This window comes from Lissotriton helveticus, chromosome 5_1, assembly GCF_964261635.1.
Source record: "Lissotriton helveticus chromosome 5_1, aLisHel1.1, whole genome shotgun sequence".
Taxonomy (NCBI): domain Eukaryota; kingdom Metazoa; phylum Chordata; class Amphibia; order Caudata; family Salamandridae; genus Lissotriton; species Lissotriton helveticus.
In genome coordinates this window covers 155,208,632-155,233,213 of record NC_136065.1, presented here as the reverse complement: position 1 = coordinate 155,233,213, position 24,582 = coordinate 155,208,632, and the positions used below count along the sequence as shown (strand labels likewise).

Here is a 24,582-nt window from a genome sequence, read left to right as displayed (position 1 = left end):
TACACTGAGTGAAACTCTGTGAGTTCCACCCACCCTTCTTAAGAAACATGTATGTCACAGGTGTAGGCCAGTCTTTATCAGTGGCGGCTCGCACAGGTAACACTGTGGGGCTGTGAGGGGGCAGAGAAGGGTGTTGGGTAGTGGAGTTCGACATGCCACAGGAAAGGTGAAAACAAATAAGTAAATAAATATAACCACTTACCCTGCGCTTGCCGCATTGCTGAGTCGGCGATCTAAGTCGTTTTATTGATTTATTTCTTTACTTTAATCTTTCCTGTCGAATATCGAACTCCATTACTCCCCCCCTGCACCCTGTCACAGCCCCACAGCTTACCTGTGCGAGCCGCCACTGAGAAAGACTGTCCTACACCTGTTTACTTTGCTACCTCGTGTATTTTGTTTGCTCACAATTGTCACTTTTGCCTCATGTAATTTAGCGTTTGCTTTTGTAATTTGTTCACCTGTAATGTTCTCATGTATCAGTTCTGTTCCTATTGTAAAGCGCTCTGACACCTTCGGGTAAAGTCCACGCTATATAAAAACGCATAAATGCATAAATAAATCATCTTTCCTGTCGAATGTCGAACTACACTAAGGGCCATATGTATCAAAGGATTTTACCCATTCTGTGTCTATAGGAAAATGTGTTCATACATATGGCCCTAACCCCCCCCCCCCCCCCCCCGCAATCCTACCCCACCCGCCTAACTGTGCCACAGTGTTACCTGTGCGAGCCACCACTAGTCTTTATCCTCCCGAGTTTGATAACCTGAGGAACATTGACATGTGAAATGCGCAAAAGTCTAGTGCTTAAAGGCGATGGTGAAGTTTGTAGTGTGCGCTATAAAAGCAGTCATTAATGCTGTTATCGGCCCTATGCACATAGTGGAGTGTAAACTCCACGTGCCGGTGCGATGGCGCATGAAGTGCACACCTCTGCTTTGGCAATGAACGTGCCACATTGCCCTGCAGCGCCCTCCACGCAGCGCCTGGTCAGTTTCTCGTGTCAGTTTCATCCGGTGCTGAGTTTGTACTTGCCGCCCTGCAGCTCCCCTGCTCGCCACTCGCCGGGGCCACTCCCCCTGCCTTTGGTGGGATCTCTCAGATCTGGGAGCAGCTCAGGTTTCCCTCTGTTTTCTGTTCTGCTCCGAACATGCCACACAGCCTTTCTTCCCTCTCTCCCCCCTCTCTCTCTCGCCGTCTCTCATTTTTTTTTTAACACACGTTTTCCCCTCCCCGGTCTCCTGTATCAGAAGGGGGCCGAGCTCCGGGTCTCCCCGCGGCTCCTGATTCGACGCCCTGCCCCGGGACTGACAGCCTCCGCATCTGCCCTCGCAGGGCTTCCACTCCCAGATCAGCCGGGCACGGGGTGTCAGTCCAGGGAACACCCCAGAAGGGTCAGACCGAGGCAGTGGAGGGAAGCCGAGCGAGAGGAGGAGGAGAGGGAAGGAGTCAAAGAAGGGGGTGAAGAAAGGAACTTGGGGGCCACGCACCACTCCACCCAACGAGAGAAGAAGAAACTTGAACCAACACCAATGGCTTCATAAAAGTTGCCCCTCTTTTTAAAGGGGTACCCTCGCCCAGTTTGCTCCCTTCTGTTTTTCCGCTCCACGGTCTGATACTGTCCCGGCTTCGTGAAGCAGAGGACGGGGGGACTGGACCCAGGTCCTGGCGGAGGCGATGGCTCAGGACAGGCACACAAGGTGGAAACGGAGGACGTCGATACGGGACTGGCCCCTGTTTCTGGCCCTCTCTCTCTATGTATTCACCCGGTGCAATGCAGGTAAGGGGGCCTTCGCAAACGGGGTGTTTGACAGGCAATGTGTCAAGCTGGCTGGCTGCCCACTTTCACTCCCATCCCGCCCCCTAATAAAAAGCAGTGCACCCCACTGTCTTCCAAATTCCCCATTTTGGCTCTAATTTCAATTCAAACCCCCTGCCCCAACTTTTAGGGCTTGCCCCCACTCTTTCCCCCCATCCTCTCACCACCCACCCCCATTCCCCTGTCCCATTTCTTCAGTGCCCCCCGAGGACGCGTGCCCTTTCTTCACCCTGTCCCTAGACCATTACCATCTCCCCCTTTAGAATATGTACCCCCCCCCCCCGTTTCAATTTTCCCATCCATCCTTGGGATGGCTTCTCCTCTCCTCCTATTCCCTCACCCTTTAAAGATCTGTGCCCCCACACTCCTCCAAGTCCCCTATTCCTTTGCCACCTCATTCCTTCGGGGTGTGCGCACTCCTCTCCCCAACCTCCAATTATGTCCTCACCCCTTTCGGACGTGAGCACCCCCTCTCACTCCCACTCCCACTCACCCACTCCCCTCCACCACCCCAGCCTATGCGTCCTCCCACGGCCCCCACTTCACTCGCCGGACCCCTCTTTGATGACTTTGCCCCTTCCCTGCCTTCCGTGTGAGCAGGATTTCTGTTTTTGGGGTAACACCGTGCCTGCTTGGCTAAGATGATTGTAATCTTGTTTTCACCAATGGCATCGCTTCTTGTGCCTCTTGTAAGAAAACAGTAAAAGAGCGCAGTGTGCGGTGGTTCGAGCTTCTAAAGAGGCCGCTTTACTTCAGCAAAGTGCTCTGAAAACTATGTGCCCGGGGGGCCGTGAGAGGGAGAGCGCGAGACACCCTCTGCAGCCCCGGCTTTGCAGTGAACTCCTCGGAGCTCGAGGGCGCGCGCCTTAAACATCACTTTATGCCTTGTACCAGTGCAGGGCGCGCTGCTGGATTCAGCGACTGCTGGTTATATAAGTGCTAACTTTTTCCTTGTCGAGGCATTTTTTGTCCTCCTCTTGCACAGATCAAAGGAATTCAGCTGCACAGCCCACAAAATGCATGCAGATTTTTTTCCCTGTACAAACCTGGAAAAAGTTTGCCCCCTATTGTGCTTTCTCGGTACTTGCCTTAATCCCTATTTGTAGCATCAAACATGCTACCGACTCCCTCTCTCTTTCTCGTTTTTCTTCGCTCTTTAGTGCATGATTTCTTTCTCCCAACCCCCAGATAAACTTTCGCCTTCCAATCACAAAATAGAACAGCAATAGCGTTCAAACAACTTTGTTTGACAGTATTTAAAGCTGGGTGGTTTGGGGTTGTTCGCATTGCACATATTGTTGTCAGATAATGGAATCGAGGGACATAGAGCTAAATGGATGTGACCAGGATTACACAGTTTATCGAAGTAGGGAAACCGTGATGCATACAGGGTTTTTCGTTTTTCTCGCTGCACAGTGTGGCCACTGGACGCCACTCTGAGCCTGTAGCTCTGTCAGAGAAAGACTAGAACACGCCTGGGAATTAGAGCTCAAAAATATTCAGCAAAGAAGTTCCCTAAACAGCTTCTAGGCGTGCGCAAATATAGACAGATGTGGTTACTTAAAAGAAGTGGCTTGCCCAGAATCACACGTTTCAGTCAAATGGGATACAGGCTCAGATCTCTGCAATGTAGTCACCAGGACACGTCACCACTGCAGCACGACTGTTTCGACTGTTCATTCTTGGCGCTTTACATTCATTTAACATTACAAAAAGTGCCAAGGCTTGGTGTATTTTCGAAGCTCCACTAAAAAAAGAACCGTGCGTCTCTTTGACATCTGAGAAATGAAAGAGTTCAAAGGTGGGGGCGAGGTTGAGAGATCAGATGACATAGTTTAGGACTGACATAGTCGAACAGATCTCTGTCCCTGGGGTGGGGTAACGACACTCTCACAACACTCCCACTACCACACACGAGGACGTGCGCTTCGAAAGCCCGATTGGAAACTAGCTTCTAGGCGCCCGGGGCGGTCACTTAGCCGGTGAACCTTTCCCCTAATGAAGAACAGTTCTGTCAATAGTAACCATCCCCCGCCCCCTCCACCGCCCCCTCCGGCCCCCGCACCCGGGCCTTCCAGGGGCCCCGGAGGACGCAGGGTCTTTTTCAGCTCTCATCCCTGGAGGACACAGTCACTGGTGTCACCAGGACAGCTGTGTTTAGTGACTGGAGATGCATCACCGCAGCTTTCAAAGGTCACGGAGCTGCAACGACAAGGTCAGAGTGCAGAGTGTGACATGGGAGGGGCCGGCAACACTTGAGCCAAGAACATTCATTTCGGGGGCAATCCATTTTTTGGAGTAAAACCCAACCTTGATGCATGGCAGATGCTGGATTTATAAGATATCCCTGCAGTTGGCAGCTACGGGACCGGGTTGACAGGGAGGTCGAGTGATTTGCCGAGGATCACACAATCGGATCAAGCCAGGATTAGAATTTAAGTGTCTTCAAGGAACACCTCACTTTTCATCACTGTGGGACTTCCCATCCCTTACCTGGGCCCCTGAGTCCATCTCGCACTCTCCCACGATTAGTGCACGTCACATCGCATTGCCCCCCCCCCATGTACAGCGCATTAATGCCCCAGCCATTGCCTGCGTGGGAACTTCTTTTCTGAACAACGATCATTGTCAGGCACTTGACAAGGCCACACACCTATACAGAATGAGCGCGGATGTCAAATCGTAACTACATTATGTGGAACAGCTGAACCCTGGTTATAATCCTTGCTTCAGCATGTGACTGATTGTGTGATTTAAGGCACACCAATGTTTCTCCTTCCATCTTACAATGTGAATATGTTTTCAAAGGCGTACTGTGGGATTTAGGGCAAATCACGTCATCTCCCTAATTCCTTTCCTTCTTTTAAAAGTTGTATCCGATACTGACTAAATTAATGCCCTTGTCCAGCACAGCTGCTGTTGATACGGCTGACTGACTGACTGAAGTACTTATAAAGCGCTCGAATGCCGGCGTCTTGGCGCTGGAGTGACGAGGGGAGCGGTGAGAACAGATCTTAATGTGAGGAAAAAAGCCAGGTCTTCAGTGCCTTTCTAAAACAGAGTTTGGATTTTTGTGAGCGCAGAGCAGGGGGCAGAGAGTTCCATAGTCTGGAAGCTTGGTGCGAAAAGGACCTGCCACCCCATCGCATTCTTTTTATTCTTGGCTGACATATCAGATCAAGACTGGCTGACCTTAACGAACGTGAAGGCAGATATCGAGGGAGGAGTTTGGACATGTCTTCTGGTCCTGTACCATACAAGGATTTAAGGACTAAGCAGAGGGTCTTGAACTGTATTCTGGGTCTGACTGGGAGCCAGTGAAGTTCCTTGATGGCTTTGGACGTTGGATGGCGGTAGGGTAGATTTAACAGGACCCTAGCTGCGGCTGAGCATACGGCCTCAACAGGGGCTCTCTGTTCCGTATACCGCATCTCACGGTCGAGATGCTCCCGCTACAATAAAAATGTTCTCAGTAAACCTCTTCTCCTAATTGAGTAGTGTAAGGCGGTTCTTGGCACTACGCCTCGAGGGGCCGTGGGCCCACACCCACGCGCTGCACAACCGGGCTGCTTCTCACAGGCGGGGATTTACAGATATCTCGACTACTCGCACACTGAAGATTAGATAACTCGACTGCTCCCTGTCTGAAGATTTAGATAACTCGCCTACTCGTTACTGAAGCTTTATAGCACTCGGCTTGCAGATAATTCGACTACTCGGCTATTAATAACTCGATTACTTGAGCTGTACCGTAGGAGAGCGGCCGTGGGCCCACGCCCCCTGCCGGCACTGCTGTGAAGGACAACGGGGCTGCTTCTGACAGGCGGGGCTTTACAGATATCTCGACTACTCGGACACTGGAGATGTAAATGACTCGACTACTCGGTTATCGAAGATTTAGATGACTCCACCACTCGGTTACTGAAGCCTTTATCTGTAGCTTTACTACTTGGTTACTGAAGCTTTACAGATAACTCGACTACTCGGTTAATGATAACTCGACTTTTCGGGTACTGATAACTCCACTACTCGGTTACTGAAGATTTACAGATACCTCGACTACTCGGTTAATGATAACTCGATTACTTGGTGCTGATAACTCGAGTACCTGATTACAGAAGCTTTAACAATACTGAAGCTTTACCCGACTACTCAGTTACTGAAGCTTTACAGAGAACTCGGTACTAAATCTTGACAGATACTGACGCTTTACATAGAACTCGACTACTCGGATACTGACGCTTTACACTCGACTACTCAGTTACCGACCCCGGGACATCGGATTGGACGCTGCACTTTGCCAAATGGCTTTCACCTGGACCGCCGCCGCACTGGGCCTGTTCCTCTGGCAGGGGCGTCCTCCTCTAGGTGCACTTTATCTTTTGAGTCGAACTTCGAAGGCGTCTGATCGGACCGAGATGAGGATGGAAGCCCTCGGCTGCTCCCCAGCTGTGCTTCATAAACGTCACTCGCGCGTGCCAGAGGTCCTCGGAGGCTGGCGGGGCCTACGCCTCCTCACAGTGGGCGGGTCCATCGAGTGGCCGCGCGAGATCCCCGCACTTATCTGTTATGCTATGTTCTGTGCTGCCTTTATCTACAGTGCACGAGCAATCGCTTGTTAGCAGGGGTTTAAGTTGTTGAGGAGCTGGCACCATTGCATAAGTGAAAATGAATGTGTGTCTGTCCTCATGTAACGTAACTGGTGCTATGTAAAGCGCTCTGATACCTGATTCGGTTCGGGTCTAGTTCGCGCTATATAAAACTCTGCAAAAAAAAAAAAAAAAAAAAACAAGCCGCTTCACCCCGTCCATAGGGCCTGTAGGTTTGTCAGGACCTGCACGACCCTGCACTACCGCTGTACATCTGGCGAGGCAGGAGCTGCACACCCCTGCATTGCCGCTGTACATCTGGCGGGGAGGAGCTGCACGCCCCTGCGCAGCTGCTGCGCTTCCGGCTGGGCAGGAGGGGCTCACCCTGCAGGACTTCATATCTTTACTCGTGCAGTTGATTCTTCGCAGGGCTGCTCTGTTTTAGTGCAGGCGGGCTATACTGACGTTGATGTGGTTAGCGCAGCGGGTGCAGTAGCTTCGGGCCTCACAGCGTGAGGGGCCCAGTGCTCGCACGATTCTACTTGCCTTTTACTACTCAACCAGGGGCAGAGCTCAGATCCCTCGCTGGCATTAGGGCATCAGAATGCAGCAAAGGCTTAGCGAGGGTGCCCACAGCACACACTGCGCTGCACACTACCGATCCGCGCAGGGTTTAGCTAGGTACACTGAACGCACGGACTGTGCCCTCGGAGAGGAGAGTTTAGCCAGACATACAGAGCGCGCTCAGCGCTCAGAGTGCTGTTCACTAGAGAGCAGCGGGGCTTCAGTCAGATATACAGAGCGCGCTCAAAGTGTGCACAGTGCTGTACACAAGAGAGCAGCGGGGCTTCAGTCGGACATACAGAGTGCGCTCACAAGTGACACAGTGCTGTACACCAGACAGTGGCCCGCGTTTCAGTCAGACATAGAGTGCGCACTCCAAGGGTACATAGTGCCTTACACTAGAGAGTCTGGACAGTTCCCATGAGGCACATGGTCAAGACTGATTTGCATATGGCTGGGTCCAAACTGGGGTGGTGTAGTGGGTAAAAGAACGATTGATTTAACCCAGATCTCTTGATTGGGGGAGAATGTTTGAATCATTCAGCATTCCGTCTATCATTTCTTGCAGTTACACTTTTCGCCCTCAGTGGGATGGGTATGTCCAGACGTGGGTCACTTGCTCACTGTGCCACTGGATTCAAGCTAGCCTGGCTGATGAAGGGTGACTTACCCTGAAACTGGTCCCAGAATATTTGTTTCCGGTCCAGGGGGTACCTGGCTTGGCAGTTTGTCTGGACTGTTCCCAGGAGGCACAGGGTCAGGACTGATTTGCATATGGCTGGGTCAAACTGGGGTGGCAGAGTGGGCAAAAGAATATGGATTTAACCCACATCTCTTGGCCTGGGGGAGAATGTTTGAATCAATCAGCATTCCGTCCATCATTTGTTGCAGGTACACTAGAGAGCAGCATGGATTTCAGTCAGACACACAGAGTGCACTAAAAGTGTACATAGTGCTGTACACTATAGAGCAGCAGGGCTTCAGTTGGATATAGAGTGCGCTTGCAACATGCACAGTGCACTGCACTAAACTGCAGCTGACATTTACGAATGCGGGCTGGGGAGGCGCAGCCGGACCAGTGACGGGCCCGGGACAAACCCCCACTGGGGGCGGGAACCAAGATACTGCGCCTGGAAAAATGCTGGGCACTGATTGGTCCTCGTGGTTTAAAGCGACAAATCGTAAGGGGGAGGCAGCCCCGTGTGTGCACCACAAGGTTAAAAGGAGTGGCGGGTCCCCCAAAGCAGCATGTGCCTTTGCCGTTGACCCACTTACCCACACCGGTAACACAGGCGTCACAGCCATGGATTGCGGATGGGCTCGGGCAATGCAGGGACAGCACAAAAGGACAGCAGAGAGAGCACTGTAGCCAAAGGTGGAACCACAATAGCACGTAACCTTGGGATGCCTTACGGCAGGGGCATGGTGAGCAGGCCAGGGGTCAGAATGGAGTTACCAGTGGGTGGACACAGCACTTGCAGTCTGGAGCGGGCACGAAGGCCACCCACAACACTTGGCAGCAAGGTGAAGCCTAGAAGCCGCAGGGGATGTGCTAGACCCTGGCTGGGAAAGGGCTTCCCCTCAGGGGGCTGTCACAAGGTGCTGTTATGGACTAAGTACTACTGCTGTTGAGCTACAGATAATGCGGCAATGATGATGTTCTGCATGTTTTAAATATTGATCTGTGAATTTTGCACATCAATATGTGAATAAAGACGAGCTGCAGCTGTTTTGCACCATCCAAGGCGTGTTTTTCATTTGTGCCAGACAAAGGAAGGTGGGGTGCAGGTAGCAGCTTGGAAGCTTGAGGGCACTCGCCCTCCTGGGCGGGGTTAGTCCTGCATGCCGAGTGCGTGCACAAGATGCACAGTGCGGTACTCCAGAGAGCAGCTGGGGTTCAGTCGCAGATACAGAGTGCGCTCACCACAGTGCTGTACACTAGAGAGCAGCCGGGGTTCAGTCGCAGATAAAGAGTGCATTCACAAGGTGCACAGTGCTGTACACTAGAGAGCCGCGGAGTGTTCAGTCAGATTTACAGAGTGCACTCAGAAGGTGCACAGTGCTGTACACTAAAGAACAGCAGAGGGTTCAGTCAGACATACAGAGCGCGCTCACAAGGTGCACATTGCTGTACACTAGAGAGCAGCTGGGGTTCAGCCAGACAGAGCGCGCTCACAAGGCGCGCAGTGCTGTACACTAGAGAGCAGCGGAGGGTTCAGTTAGATAGATAGAGCGGGCGCACAGTGCTGAGTGTGCTCACAAGGCGTCCAGTGCTGTGCACTAGAGAGCAGCGAAGGGTTCAGTCAGACAGATAGAGCGCGCTCTTAATGCGCACAGTGCTGTACACTAGAGAGCAGCGGAGGGTTCAGTCAGATAGCGCGCGCTCACAAGGAGCCCAGTGCTGTACACTAGAAAGCAGTGGAGGGTTCAGTCAGATATACAGAGCATGCTCACAAGGTGCACAGTGCTGTACACTAGAGAGCAGCGGAGTGTTCAGTCAGACATACAGAGCATGCTCACAAGGTGCACAGTGCTGTACACTAGAGAGCAGTGGAGTGTTCAGTCAGATATACAGAGCATGCTCACAAGGCGCCCAGTGCTGTACACTAGAGAGCAGCAGAGGGTTCAGTCAGATATACAGAGCATGCTCACAAGGTGCACAGTGCTGTACACTAGAGAGCAGTGGAGTGTTCAGTCAGATATACAGAGCATGCTCACAAGGTGCACAGTGCTGTACACTAGAGAGAAGCTGGGGTTGAGTCAGATATACAGAGCGCGCTCACAAGGTGCACAGTGCAGTACACTAGAGAGCAGCCGGGGTTCAGTCACAGATACAGAGTGCGCTCATGCACAGTGCTGTACACTAGAGAGCAGCCAGAGTTGAGTCAGATATACAGAGTGTGTTCACAAGGTGCACAGTGCTGTACACTAGAGAGCAGCGGAGGGTTCAGTCAGATATACAGAGCGCGCTCACAAGGTGTACAGCGCTGTACACTAGAGAGCAGCAGAAGGTTCAGTCAGATGTACAGAGCGCGCTCACAAGGTGCACAGTGCTGTACACAAGAGAGCAGCAGAGGGTTCAGTCACAGATACATGGTGCGCTCACGCACAGTGCTGTACACTAGAGAGCAGAGGAGGGTTCAGTCAGATATACAGAACGTGCTCACAAGGTGCACAGTGTTGTACACTAGAGAGCAGCTGGGGTTCAGTCACAGATATACAGAGTGCGCTCACAAGGTGCACAATGCTGCACACTAGAGAGCAGCGGAGGGTTAGTCAGATATACAGAGGGTGCTCACAAGGTGCACAGTGCTGTACACTAGAGAGAAGCTGGGGTTGAGTCAGATATACAGAGCGCGCTCACAAGGTGCACAGTGCTGCACACTAGAGAGCAGTGGAGGGTTCAGTCAGATATACAGAGCATGCTCACAAGGTGCACAGTTCTGTACACTAGAGAGCAGTGGAGGGTTCCGGCAGATATACTGAGTGCGCTCACAAGGTGCACAGTGCTGCACACTAGAGAGCAGCTGGGGTTCAGTCACAGATATACAGAGCGCGCTCACAAGGTGCACAGTGCTGCACAATAGAGAGCAGTGGAGGGTTCAGTCAGATATACAGAGCATGCTCACAAGGTGCACAGTTCTGTACACTAGAGAGCAGCGGAGGGTTCCGTCAGATATACTGAGTGCGCTCACAAGGTGCACAGTGCTGCACACTAGAGAGCAGCTGGGGTTCAGTCACAGATATACAGAGCGCGCTCACAAGGTGCACAGTGCTGCACAATAGAGAGCAGTGGAGGGTTCAGTCAGATATACAGAGCGTGCTCACAAGGTGCACAGTTCTGTACACTAGAGAGCATCGGAGGGTTCCGTCAGATATACAGAGTGCGCTCACAAGGTGCATAGTGCTGCATACTAGAGAGCAGCTGGGGTTCAGTCAGAAGTACAGAGCGCGCTCACAAGGTGCAGAGCGCTGCACACTAGAGAGCAGAGGAGGGTTCCGTCAGATATACAGAGTGCGCTCACAAGGTGCACAGTGCTGCACACTAGAGAGCAGCTGGGGTTCAGTCACAGATATACAGAGCGTGCTCACAAGGTGCACAGTGCTGTACACTAGAGAGAAGCTGGGGTTGAGTCAGATATACAGAGCACGCTCACAAGGTGCAGAGCGCTGCACACTAGAGAGCAGAGGAGGGTTCCGTCAGATATACAGAGTGCGCTCACAAGGTGCACAGTGCTGCACACTAGAGAGCAGCTGGGGTTCAGTCACAGATATACAGAGCGTGCTCACAAGGTGCACAGTGCTGTACACTAGAGAGAAGCTGGGGTTGAGTCAGATATACAGAGCACGCTCACAAGGTGCAGAGCGCTGCACACTAGAGAGCAGAGGAGGGTTCCGTCAGATATACAGAGCGCGCTCACAAGATTCACAGTGCTGTACACAAGAAAGCAGAGGAGGGTTCCGTCAGATATACAGAGTGCGCTCACAAGGCGTGCAGTGCTGTACTCTAGAGAGCTAGAGGAGCTTTGTATAAATATGCCACGTGTGCTTGAAATTTTTATGGTGTTGTGTGCTTGAGCAAAGTACATATTGCATCCAGTTTCACAGGGTGTGCTTCCAGTGCATAAAGCGCGCTGTACGCGGCAGTGCAGCACAAAGTCACTGGAATTGGTGATTCCAGAGAATAGTACTCCAAGAAACTGGTGCTTACTCGGATTGGTTCGCTCAGAGATTAATGAACAAGAGGAGTGGTGTTGACAGAGATGGGTGGGTGATCACATAGGTTTGGGCAATCATAGAATTGTGCTCGCACACGATGGTGCTGCCATTGAATGATGCTCGCCTGAGGTTCTGCTCACAAAGGCTCTCAAAAGGCTCTGCTGCAGGTTTATGCTCTTGCACAATGGTGCTCACACAAGTATGCAGGCTCATAAATGTGGTCTCACACAGACTGACACTCACGTGGATTGGCGCTCAAATACATTTGTGCTCACATAAATTGTTGGGCACCTATAATCTTGATAACATACCTTTGTACTCAGATAGATTGGTGCTCGTGTAGATCGGTGCTCACATTTGTTCGAGCTCACATCGGTTGGCGCTCACATATATTGGAGCTCACATACTTCCGCGCTCACATAGGTTGGGGCTTACTTTGGTTGGTGCTCATATATCTTGGCACTCACATACCTTAGTGTTCCCATGAATTGGTGGTCACATATGCTGCTGTTCACATTTGTTCAGGCTCCCATAGATTGGTTTTCACTTTGTTTGTGGCACATGTATCCCGATGCTCTCATACATCTGTGCTCAGATAGATTCATGCTCATGTATCTTGGTGCTCACACATGTTTGTGTTCACATAGATTGCTGTTCATATATATTACTGTTCACATTTGTGCTCACATAGATGGATGCTCATGTTGGTTGGTGCTCACATATACTGATGTTCACATATGCGTGTGCTCACACAGATTGGTGCTCACCGTGGTTGGTGCTCACATAAATTGATGCTTAAATATGTTTGTGTGCTCATAAATTGGTGCTTGCATACATTAGAGTTAACACGATTGTGTTCAAAGTGGTGTTCTTGCAGATTGGTCAGTTGCAGCCGGAATGGCTCGCGAGCACGAGTGCACGTGGGGGTCACAGGGTTGGAGGGGGTCGCGCAGGGGGGTCATAGTATATTTGTTTATTATAAACCTACCTCAAGGCCAGGTCGTGCATCTTCTCTGCTCCCACTCTCCTGCCTCCGACAGAAACAGGAAGGAGGCAGCCAGCCTCTCTCCCCCTAAGCCAATCACAACATTGGTCTAGGCACCGTGACACGGCACTCAGCCAGGTGCTGGAGAGGTGGGCATGTTCTCAATGCAGGCTGCATGGAGAAGGGGAAAGTGCGCATGGCTGGTTTGGGCAGTTCGAGAGGGCCGACCCAACAGTAATTGCGTACTCAGGAGTGACTAAACCACTCCTCCCCTGCCGGGCTCTATAAGCAGAGCAGCCCTGCTCACCCGCCCACCTGCCTGCTGGCAAAGTAAATAATAACTAAAAGTTATTTTCATTTTATGTTTTTGCTTCTTGCACTATATATATATTTGTGCTTACGTAGATTGGTGCTCACATGTATTTGTGCTCATACACACTAGTGCTCACATATATTAGTGCCCACATTGATCAGTGTTTGCACATTACGGTGCTCACATACATTTGTGAACCCATACATTTGGTCATTTTGACTCGTTGGGAGGTGCTCACAAATTAGTGCTCATATAAATAGGTACTCACTTTTCTGTTCACATACGCATGCATTCACAGTGACTAATGCTCACAGAGGTTAGTGATTACAAATGTTTGATACCAGTATTAGTGCTCACAAGCACTATTTCTCTCAGAGGCCAGTGCTCACTTGCAATCGTAGTCACAAATAGTGAACAATGGTAGAGGAGTGTTCCCGGCTCACAGGTGCTGGTGATTACACAACAGCAACAAGATCCAGTGTTTGATGTTCAGCGTTCATGATGAGTACCATCGCAAATGAGCCATAGTGCATCGTTTTCAAAGCATATTCTGGTGAGTCAGATTTGTGAGCTCAAGCAGCTGCCATCACATCGTGGCTCGTGCTCAGATGCAGCTTGGTGGGTTTCTACCCCGCGGCGACTAGAGTATGGATGGAAGCATGAGCGCCTACTTTTGCTAAGGACTAACAATCAGGGCGTGGCTTGAAAGAGAGCTGCTTGTTACTTCCGCTGTCCAGATGGACACCCTTTTTTCGTTGGGGGGCCCTGTGCTCGGAGCTTTATCCATATTCTAAACATTCCACCAGTAGTCGCCTCCATGTTTGCCCTGGTGGAACACTCTTTCTGTCATATTGGCAGGAGAAAAATCTGTTCACTCCATTCCTTAACACACCAGGAGCTACATTGCCACTGACAGATTTTACACATCTTCTTGCACTAGTGCAAAACAGTTGTGGTACTGTCTCAAATCTCCAAACCGTCTCGTGCATAAAAAAGCAGTATCTTGTTTTTTGAAGAAATAGTCGGATTCCTTTTCTCAAGCTGATCTATGAACTAATTCCGATTAAAGGGGAATGTCCCACCCAACATGTTTTCTTCGGCATTTCAATGGCCCACAATTTAAAAAAGACCAGCAACTTTCTATCATTTTGTTTTTCCAACGTGACGTTTGACTTTTTTTCAACTTTTGCGCCTGAAAGTTAAAACCTGGCAGACACCATGGAAAAAACGCACACGATATTTTGTGACTTTATGTGGCTAATTAGCAGAAGTGCTCCACACAGAGAAACAAAGTATCCTGTTGCACTTTTCCACTGAAACGTGTCAGAGAATGTTAGGGAGGGAGAACGACGGTGGCTGCCAAGATTTAACTTTCAGTTTTTCAAGTTTTAGAAAAGCCACAGTAGTACAATTGGACAAACTAAAAATAATACATGTTTCCAGGATTTTGTATTGCGGGTCACCCAATGCCCCAGAACTGTGTTAGGTGGAACATTCCCCGTAAACACCGTGGCACCAGCTGCCTAGGTGGCATTGCCTCGGTTCCCACGCTCCATCCCTGAGTTATGGTCCGTGCATGTTATGACTTAGACCTTACACCCTCCTCGCGCATCATCTGTTCCCAAGAGGTCAGTCGCATCCGATTCACACAGCTGCATCTTGACGGACTTAGTCACAGGCATGTGAAGTGTCTCGTGCATGGCGGCCAGACCAGTGCCTATGGCAGCCTGGTACCAGTGGCAGCGTGCCAGAGTCCTGGGCTCTCTCTTAGTCCTGTGACATGACCCTGGGGATCAAATGACGTGCTGGGTACTGTAAACACACAGTGCAGAAACACTTAGGGTGTCAGAATGTCTTGCAGCACTTTCAAAGTGCTCTCAATCTACAGGTCATTTAACAGAGACACTGAATACAGTAAAATCTGTTTGCCGAAGATCACACCCTTTGTCTGCAATGAGCTGGAATTCAAAACCAGGACATTCTGCTTCCAAGATTATTACTTTTGCCCCAAACCCTGAGACATCACTTCTTCCTGTATAGGTGCTTCACTGATTTTTTTTTTTTAGAACTTCATGTCCAATTTCCTCCGTGGTTAATAAACATATGTGTGAGATGTTTATCTGTGGCTGGCAAAGGAACGACCACAGTGCTAATGCCATCAGGGTGTGCCATTGTTCTGAGGTTTTGCATTGGTAGTAAATGTGCATTGTAGAGTGAAGCTATGCGTGCCAGTTCTTGGCTTAAACCCTCCAATCAAGAGCTGCAAATGGGCAGTGTAGTGTTCGCGCCACATGGAACTTCCAGTAGGCCAGTTGGAAATGGTTCGTACTGAGTCCAGTTTCAGCATATACATGTGACAACCCAGCATATTTGTGCAGCAGAAAAAAGCAAAAGAAAATCCCTCTGGGTCAAAACAATCAAAAGCCATAGAGTCAATTAACTCCTCCATAGATGCCACTGGAATATTCTTAATAACTGCACTTTCTAAGTCCAAAAACAGGCATCCTACCAACGGGACCCAGTGGACACCATTTCTAACACGCCCTGTAGAAGGTCCCTCAGGGTGTTCGGCTGTAGATAGACATTCAAAGCCCACAGGGGCTCGTAGCTGGAAGCCCAAAGCATCGCCTGTAAGAATAACCAAATGTTGCTTAGATAGCCTCGGGGCTTTAGTTACATCTCCAAGACTATGGTGTCTCCATGTCCCCGAGCTCACTGGAAACACTTAGAGGTCGATGAGCGACAAGAACTGATTGGTCCCTGCATGCCATTGCCATAATAGAACCAGATGCAATAGGTTACATTGGTGATTGCTTATAAAAAAGAAACAGCAGCAGTCAGTCCCACTGTCAGGGAAAAGGCTGGTGCAAAATGTACTAACAGCTGAGCAATCTATGTAATCACGAGCGTTCGTCTAAATTTGCACCGAGGCTGGTGCAATGTATGTAATGTGCCCCCCTGTGTTCCAGCAGCAGGGAGTGCTGAGCTAATGGGAGTGCATATTACGCACGAAGCCCTGAAAGAAGCCAGATTTGAAATGCATTCTTGAGCCAAGCTAGTTGTCCAGAAGATGGATGTGCCGTGGTAAGTATTTCCACAGACCCGTCCAGTGAGTCAGCTAGGGAGCACCTGGACCCCACAGAGTCAGGGGAATTTAGAACTGGTGGAAAGTGTCACCAGAGAACTCCTACTGAAGGACATTTACACTCACACAGCTAGGGTCGCGACAGAGTTTCTGACTCGTATATCTGCTGGTTCAAAGGACTTGCAAAGTCACACAACTAGGAGTTCAATGGAGTTGTAAATTCAAAGAGCTAGGAGTTCAAAGGAGTTGTAAAGTAATAGTGATAGGAGTTTGATGGAGTTGAGTTTGAAGGAGTTGTACAGTCATAGAGTTAGGAGTTCCATGGAGTTGTAAACTCATGGAGCTATGAGTTCCATAGAGTTGCAAATTCATCGAGCTTGGAGTTCAATGGAGTTGTAAAATCATACAGGTAAGAGTTTCGATAGAGTTGTAAACTCATAAAGCTAGGAGTTTCATGGAATTGTAAACTCATGGAGCTATGAGTTCCATAGAGTTGTAAACTCATAGAGCTAGGAGTTTCATGGAATTGTAAACTTGTAAAGCTATGAGTTCTATTGAGTTGTAAACTCACAGAGCTAGGAGTTCCATGGAGTTGTAAACTCACAGAGCTAGGAGTTCCATAAAGTTGTAAAGTTGTAGAGCTAGGATTTCCGTGGAGTTGTAAACTCATAGAGCTATGAGTTCCATAAAGTTGTAAAGTCATAGCGCTAGGAGTTCTGTGGAGTTGTAAACTCATAGAGCTATGAGTTCTATGGAGTTGTAAACTCATAGAGCTATGAGTTCTATGGAGTTGTAAACTCATAGAGCTATGAGTTCCATAAAGTTGTAAACTTTCAGAGCTTGGAGTTCAGTGGATTTGCAAAATCATACAGCTAAGAGTTCAATAGAGTTTCATGGAGTTGTAAACTTGTAGAGCTACGAGTTCTATTGAGTTGTAAACTCACAAAGATAGGAGTTCCATAAAGTTGGAAACTCATAGACCTACGAGTTCCATGGAGTTATAAACTCATAGAGCTCGGAGTTCTATGGAGTTGTAAACCCATAGAGCTTTCATAGAGCTAGGATATCCATGGAGTTATAAACTTGCACAGCTAGTAGTTCCATGGAGTTGTAAAATCACACAGTTAAGAGTTCGATAGAGTTGCAAACTTATAAAGCTAGTAGTTCCATGGAGTTGTAATCTCATAAAGCTATGAGTACCGTAGAGCTGTAAACTCGTAGAGCTTGGAGTTCGACGGAGTTTTAAAATCATACATCTAAGAGTTTGATAGAGTTGTAAACTCTTGGGTCTAGGAGTTTGATGTAGTTGTAAACTCGTAGAGCTAGGAGTTCGATGGAGTTGTAAAATCATACAGCTAAGAGTTCAATAGATTTGTAAACTCGTAGAGCTAGGAGTTTTATGTAGTTTTAAAGTTTTATAGCTAGGATTTCAATGGTGTTGTGAAATCTTAGAGCTAGGAGTTTGATGGAGTTTTTAATTCACGGAGCTAGAAGTTTGATGAAACAGTAAACTCGTATAGCTAGGAGTTTCATGGAGTTGTAAACTCGTAAAGCGGGGCATTCGATGGAGTTGTAAAGCAACTATGGTATTGAAGGACTGGTAAGCACATACAGCTATGGGGTGGAAGAATTTGTAAATTCATATTACTAGGGGCATGGAGGATTTCTAGTCTTGTACAACTCGGTGTTTGAAGGATTTAAATGACGTGTAAACTCGTACAGCGAAAGGTTAAGATTTGATGGACGTGTAAACTCAAATGGTTAGGGCTTTGAAGGTCTTGTAATATCACAACAGATGTAAAGGACTTGTAAGCTCATACATCTATGGGGTTGAAGAGTTTGTAAACTCGTACTGCGAGGGGTATTAGGATCTGACTGTACAGCTTAGTGTTCGAGTGACTTGTAAATTGTACAGCTGGGGGGGGGTTCAAAAGACTTCTAAACTCATACAGCTAGGATTACAAAAACCAATACAGGTGAGGTTTGAAGGACTTCTAAACTCATACAGCTAGGGGTTTGAAACACTTAAACTCATACAGGTGAGGTCTGAAGGTCATGTAATCTCGTGTCTTGTGGCTCAAAAGACCCATACAAGCGAGGTTTGATGGACTTGGAAACTCGCACAGGTAGGGTTTCACGACTCGAACTCATGCAGGTGAGGTTTGAAGGGCATGTAATCTCGTACAGCTATGGGTTTTAAGAGGTTTGTAAGCTTGTACAGCTAGAGATTTGAATGACTCCTAAAGTCACTATAGGTGTGAAGGAAATGTAAACTCATACAACCATGCTGGGTCAGGACTGGACACCAGGTTAGCCCTGGCACAAATCTAGAAAGCATCCCCACGCTACAGGAGAAACAACTAGAATGGGGTGTATTCCCATAGGAGCCCAGGTTCACACCAGAACCTAGGCTACTATGGAAATTCACAAGGGCATATTATCAAACCCATTATCGCCGCTTTAGCAGCAGTTTCAGCGGCAATAATTTTAACGCCGTTCTTGATATTATGCCCCTCGGTGTTCATAAAGGTTCATCAGAGTAGGGCTGAATACCAGTAGCACTAAGATAACCAGATTATATACTATACAAAGATCAAACCAGGAAATAAATAAAAGAAATAGAATTGATATGATTTGTTCCATATATTTCTATAACATTTTGCTAACATTTGTATGGCCCCATAGCATTTGTAGCATTTTTTTAAATCTGGGTACTCTCACGGTTCTAGGGTATTCATTGACGGGAGTCAAAATTCTCCGTTTACCCTGCATTTGGTTGTTTCGTATTGTTTAGAGATGACATATAGCATATAGACACCAGCCAGGTTGGAACACACTTGTATACTGTGTTATATTGGCTAGTGGCTGGCTGGATCCTAGCATGGATCTTTGATCGTAGCAGTATTTGTGCCGAAGATCATTGCTGCTTGTTTCTTTCTGTGGGGTGTGCAGTTGTCCACTGCTTGGTTTCTGGCCGCTGTTGCGTTTTGAGGCATCTTCCCCCATTCCATGTCTTTGATGCAATGCTATTTTCATGTAGGTGTGATAAATGTATGTTACTGTCTTCTGGAAGGTTGATGTATAGATTGGTGAGATGGAATAGATGTCATGTTGAGGTGGCAAATGCTTAGCCAATTGTCTGGCTTAGAACAATGTTGTGCCCATTGTGTACTAGGAGTTGTGTCTAATGCGCCTGCTGCAATAGTGTGAAGTGTGAGTGGATGCAAAAAGGGTGCATTGGCTCCATAGTTATTCTGACATGGTCATGTAGGTATGTATATTGCTTCAAATGGTAAGTGTGTCATATTGCGGTCTCCGGGATGGTGCTTCATGGGCGGTGGTATCCTGCTTAACAGCGGTCAGAGATATTTCAGCCTCCATTACATGTCTCTTGTGGTTCCTTAGTTAATCTAACAGCCTCAATTGTGGTGCTGAAAAGAACACCTGCATTACCAGTATCCATATCTTTACTAGCAGTGATGGGCACTTGAGGGGTGCCATCTGATAACTGTTTGGGAATTTTGATCTTGTGGTTCCTTTCCTGTCCGAGGGTATGATAGGTGCCAACCTGGATTGCTGAAGAGGCAGTGTGCTTGAAAGGCCTCCAATGCTTGTTCACATATTTTATTATGCTAGGAATGTGAACACCTAGCAGTTCCTTCCATCATAGGAAAGGATGAAAGATACTGGTCCCAGAGTCCTTGACTTGGAGTTTCATGAAAGGGGCGTCATTCAAAATCTCTAACTTATGGGGCCCCCGGTTGCAACCTGATTAATGTGACAGCATCAGCATCACGCCAGGGAGATCTCCATCTACTTAAACATGAAGACTCTATGACCAGGAGGTTGAATGACCGCTCTGATTTGCAGGCAATTTAGTCACTGGGCTAGAACTAGGCACTCTTGAGATTGGCAGGTGCTGACTTTTGGGACAGGAAGGGGAAAGACAGCTTTACAGATGAACTTGCCCTTTTTCAATCATAGATTTTATTCTAAAGTGTACCACAAGATCCTGCAACATGTGGCCCGCAGTAGTTTACCCATAACTGTGCGGGTACATTGACAAGCGATATCCTGGTCCCATCTTTAGCAAATTCACACATGGTTATTTATTCCATAGCGTCTACAGTGCTACAAAAGATCGTCTCAGAAAATGGAAAAAATATATACAATCCGTAATATGGAACTTTTCATCTAGGATTTCTAGCTCATCCACTCCACACCCTCAGGGTCTCAAAAAATGACTTTGCTGATGCCAAAGTGTAAAATCCTTTCTGTTGTTTGTGTTCCTTCCTCCAAAAACCAATGAACAAGCTGAACAGAACACAACTCAATGGAAGGGGTGAGTTTGGCAGGTTTCAGCGGGTCTGTGTTCTGAAGTCTCTTCCCTGTTTCTTCCGGAAGTCTCGATCCTGTGTTTCTCTTCCTGGGGAGACATGCTCGCACATGCTCTCCAATTATAACTTCAGAAGCACTCACTCGCAGCAGTCTGTCATTAGGATGGCAGTTGCTGTCTCTTCAAATGTGACTTTCCTTTTAATAGGCTCCTAGGTGGAGTGCGGTATGTGAAGTGGGCGTGGCTTGATGACAGAAAGACAGATTAAGACCTTCCTTGTTTTACTTGTCAATGACAAAGAAAGGGATGAGGTGTGTGAACAGCGTCAAGGTCTTTGTGGAGGACAGAAATGCAACCCCTCTGGAGTGGGAAGGAGAAGCAATTACACATGTGTCAACATACACTAGACAGGTGTGTTGCAAGCATAGTGATAGTGGCAGTGTGCAAACTGCCACCCACGAATCACTCCCTTCAAATAACTCTATGCCTAGGGGAGGGGAGGCATCTATGAGTCCATCTCCAACCTACTTAAGTATAAATAGAATAATGTGTTATTCGTTGAAAGAAACATATTTACTAGTACTTGTACTGAGGGTGGCTTGCTGTTCTTCAACTGACTGACTTGCCTTTGCTTGCTCCTCTTCTGTTATGGCACAGACAAGATCAGAAATTCATGAATGAATGCTGCAACAGAGGCACAAGTATAACAGGACTGTTCTTTTTTAAAGAAGAATTTTCTTCAATGTCTCTGACAGTCAAATTGTTTTCACTATGCTGTTGCTGGTTACTTCTGCAGCAAACCCTAGCCTGGCAGATAGGCAATGCGGCTTGCACAGGGAATTTACAAGGTTGTCATGGCGACCAGGGCAACATGGAGAAGAGCCTCCATTTTTGCTGCAATGGCTGTGTCCTCGGGAGGACAACAGTTCACCTGACACAAGGATTCACAAACTGGTAGCATGCAACCACACACATTCACCCACACACATGCAACCACACCCCATATATGCCACATGTCACACAACGCACCACTTACATGCCAGGGAAGTAATGAAGTGTAGTTGTAACGGCCTCAACAGATTTTACAAGACAAGGTCAGCAGATCCTGGTAGGTGACTTTTACCCCGGGATGATACATTCTAATACCCCATGACCTCATGTCATGATCTGGTGAGGAGGCAATATCCATCCTCTAGTACATGTGGGGTGACACTTTGAGTGTCCTCCAACTCTGACCGCCTTCTGTACTGCTGGAGGAGCAGCTACGGCAGGGGCCGCCCTCAGAGAGCTAGCAGATGGGGGAGTCCACTGAGGGAAAACAGGGAGGGTCAGAAAATCTCAGGATGCCACAGCTTTCCAAGTCACACAAGGACTTTCTTCCCTACAATGTGGATCAATGTAAAGATTGCATCTGTACTGGATCAGTGGCCCTGGAGATGTAGATCCCATCAGATCTGTGCTTCACCAGCTGAAGTACTGTAGGCCAGAGTCACAAAAATAAGTGTCAATTATGACATGTGTAGTTCAAACTTGCACATGAGCTTAATTTACAACTGTTTCAGTACTCACCGGCGCCTCTGCCAGAATCATGCTGAAAATGAGCATGGTATAGCTTGCCTGTTTGGTATACCACAAAGGAAACAATGTCTCTCTGCCTCTCTAACCCTAGACGTGCGTAGTGTAAGTATCTGACTAGGCATTTCTATGATTGGAAAGTTAGACACTCACAATTTGCTTCATTTTCAGTCAGTTGTAGGACAGTACATCGAAGTCGATAATATTGTCCTACAAAAATATTGCGGCAACTAAACTGTTTACCACTACCTCGTCGAGTCAATACATAATTACCATTGTTGAGGCCACATCTACTTTCTTGGACCTACTATGTGATATTGTGATTAGGCCCATGTAGTAGATGTGATATTTTTGCTATGTGATATAACGCACAGGGTGCACATGCAAGAAGATTGTGTATACATTTTTTTAAATTTGTTTCCTGGCATATTACAGCCATACATATGGAAAGACTCAGTGAATCTGTCTTGTTTGTCTCTGTTAGGTTAATGGCCCTTGAACTGAAGTCTTGTTGGGGATGTTGGTCTCAATGTTCTCACAGTCCTTGCCCTACCCATGGGAGAGAGTATGCTTTGGTCTGCTCTCCCTTTAGAAAAAACTCCCAGAAATTGACAACTGTAACAATGAGAAGGGGATGTCCAAGATCTGGAAGGTTTATAATGTGTCTCTTGTGTTACTTGTAGCCTCACCTTCATGTGTGGCTGTTCCACCGCCCTCAGTAGGGCTGCTTTGCTTGTACACTGTGTCACAGAATGATCTACAGAAATTGGCCATACTCAAATCAATCGATTTAAACATGGTTACATTTATAAGAAGACATATTCCTGCCATTAAAAATATATAAGTTATAAACACAGTGGTCCTGGACAAGGACAATAGGAGCAGCGAAAAATGAATATAGACTAGGAATCAGTACCATATTTGTGCTGTACAGCCGGACAAGATCAATTTAATATTTCTTTTATAAGAAACAAATCAAGTGGGGACACGATCCTGCATCCAGCACGGTGTAAATAAAAGAAAACAAAACATTAAATAAAACAAGCATAGATGTGAGGAAACACAGTTACACATGAACAGTGACAAGTAAAATTGTGTTTACGATGCACAAAGAGTAGACAACGTTTCGATCCCATGAAAGCAATTGTGGGATCATCATCAGGACATTAAATTACATGCCTGAGTAAATGCCGTGGGAGGTACTAGGTCTCAAATTGTAGGTGCCTAGAGATAGACCGCGATGGTGTGTCCAAGTAGGAGCCAGGTATTAAATAGGAGTCCTTTGGAAGTAGGGCAACAAAAATCGACCGCTGATTACAGTGGTGCGATGAGCCGTAAGTAATGCCGGGCGGTGCTAGGCCTCGCAATAGAATTGCCTAGAATTGGACCACGACGGCATGTTCAAATGGGAGACAGATATAAGGTAGTGGGGCAACCAAATTGATTGCTCGCTGGTTACCGGGGTGTGATGAGCCATAAGGAATGCTGGGCGTATTAATGTGGACGCCTTGGTGTGGACCGCAACGGTGTGTCCTAGTGGGAGCCAGGTCATTGCAGGATATATAACAGGGCATTACTTTACAGCGATAGCAAAGAGTGTGCTGCAATAGCTGTTGGCAGCCTTCTAGAGTATGCATGATGCTGATGACGATGAGTATACAGACGGAAGGTACTATCATGCCAACAGAGACAGATTGTTGGCTATAGTGAAGCCCTGAGAGCAGGTGATCCATCAGACTGCGTTGATGACAGCGCCAATCGCCAAGGCATCACTCCCACCCTCTGCGGTGCCTGGCATCCAAAGCAATGCCAAGTGAGGTCGCGGCAGCAGAATCACTAGCAAATATCCTATGTCCTGAGGAGCCGCTGCCACCAGTAACCAACAGGAAACCTATTCCATGCATTACAAGATATACTGGAAACTTGGGCAATCATTTTCATTTGCATTTATTTTGAGATACAGATAGCACAAAATCTGAACTCTTATCAATTAGCAAGTCAAGGCTTTGGCAGCTACAGTGTTTGACGATGCAACGTATGCATTGTATACATTTGTCACAGTGGGGATGCAGGGACTACATATGAAGCAGACCTAATCCTGGGTCATATTCGTTAGTGAAATATTTTGATGTAAAGGATTCATTTAAAGGTATGCAAAGGTAAAGGTAAAGCTATCCCAAGTCTCCTTGACTGATCTCTATTGTCAAGAACTTGATTTACGTTCAATAATATTACTTATCCATAGAAGCACACTAAAGAACAAACATTGGCAAAGTCTGCTGGTCATGCGTTTTGGCTTTAACAATGCTATTTGCCGATGCTGAACAAAACCAGCAAAAAAGGCCCCAGCAAAATGAAGTCTAAGCATGCATACATCATGACGCATACACATACGTCATGATGCTACTGCAGCCCCAGCATGATGACATACAAGCGTGCTTGCGTCACGACAGGGAGGCTATTTTGGCTTCACTTAAATGCACCTTTCTAATATGGCGGATGCCCATTTTGGAGCAATACATTAAAAACAAGCTGTCGCGAAAGTGCATTTACAGAAAGGAACAGAATAGTAGCACGTTGCAGCCACCAGCCTC

The 24,582-nt window shown here is 47.7% G+C and overlaps 1 protein-coding gene across 2 annotated transcripts in view; it reads left to right on the top strand.

The window, feature by feature from the left end:
* The first annotated feature begins 1,253 nt into the window (after window positions 1-1,253).
* COL5A1 (collagen type V alpha 1 chain) overlaps window positions 1,254-24,582 on the top strand; it is a 523,191-nt gene continuing 499,862 nt past the window's right edge. Inside the window, exon 1 of one of the 2 annotated variants that reach the window (XM_078641938.1) lies at window positions 1,254-1,783. In XM_078641938.1, the coding sequence (XP_078498064.1) occupies window positions 1,681-1,783 (103 nt within the window). In that variant the 5' untranslated portion in view covers window positions 1,254-1,680. The remainder of the gene's footprint in view (window positions 1,784-24,582) is intronic. The other variant, XM_078641937.1, reaches the window with a different exon arrangement.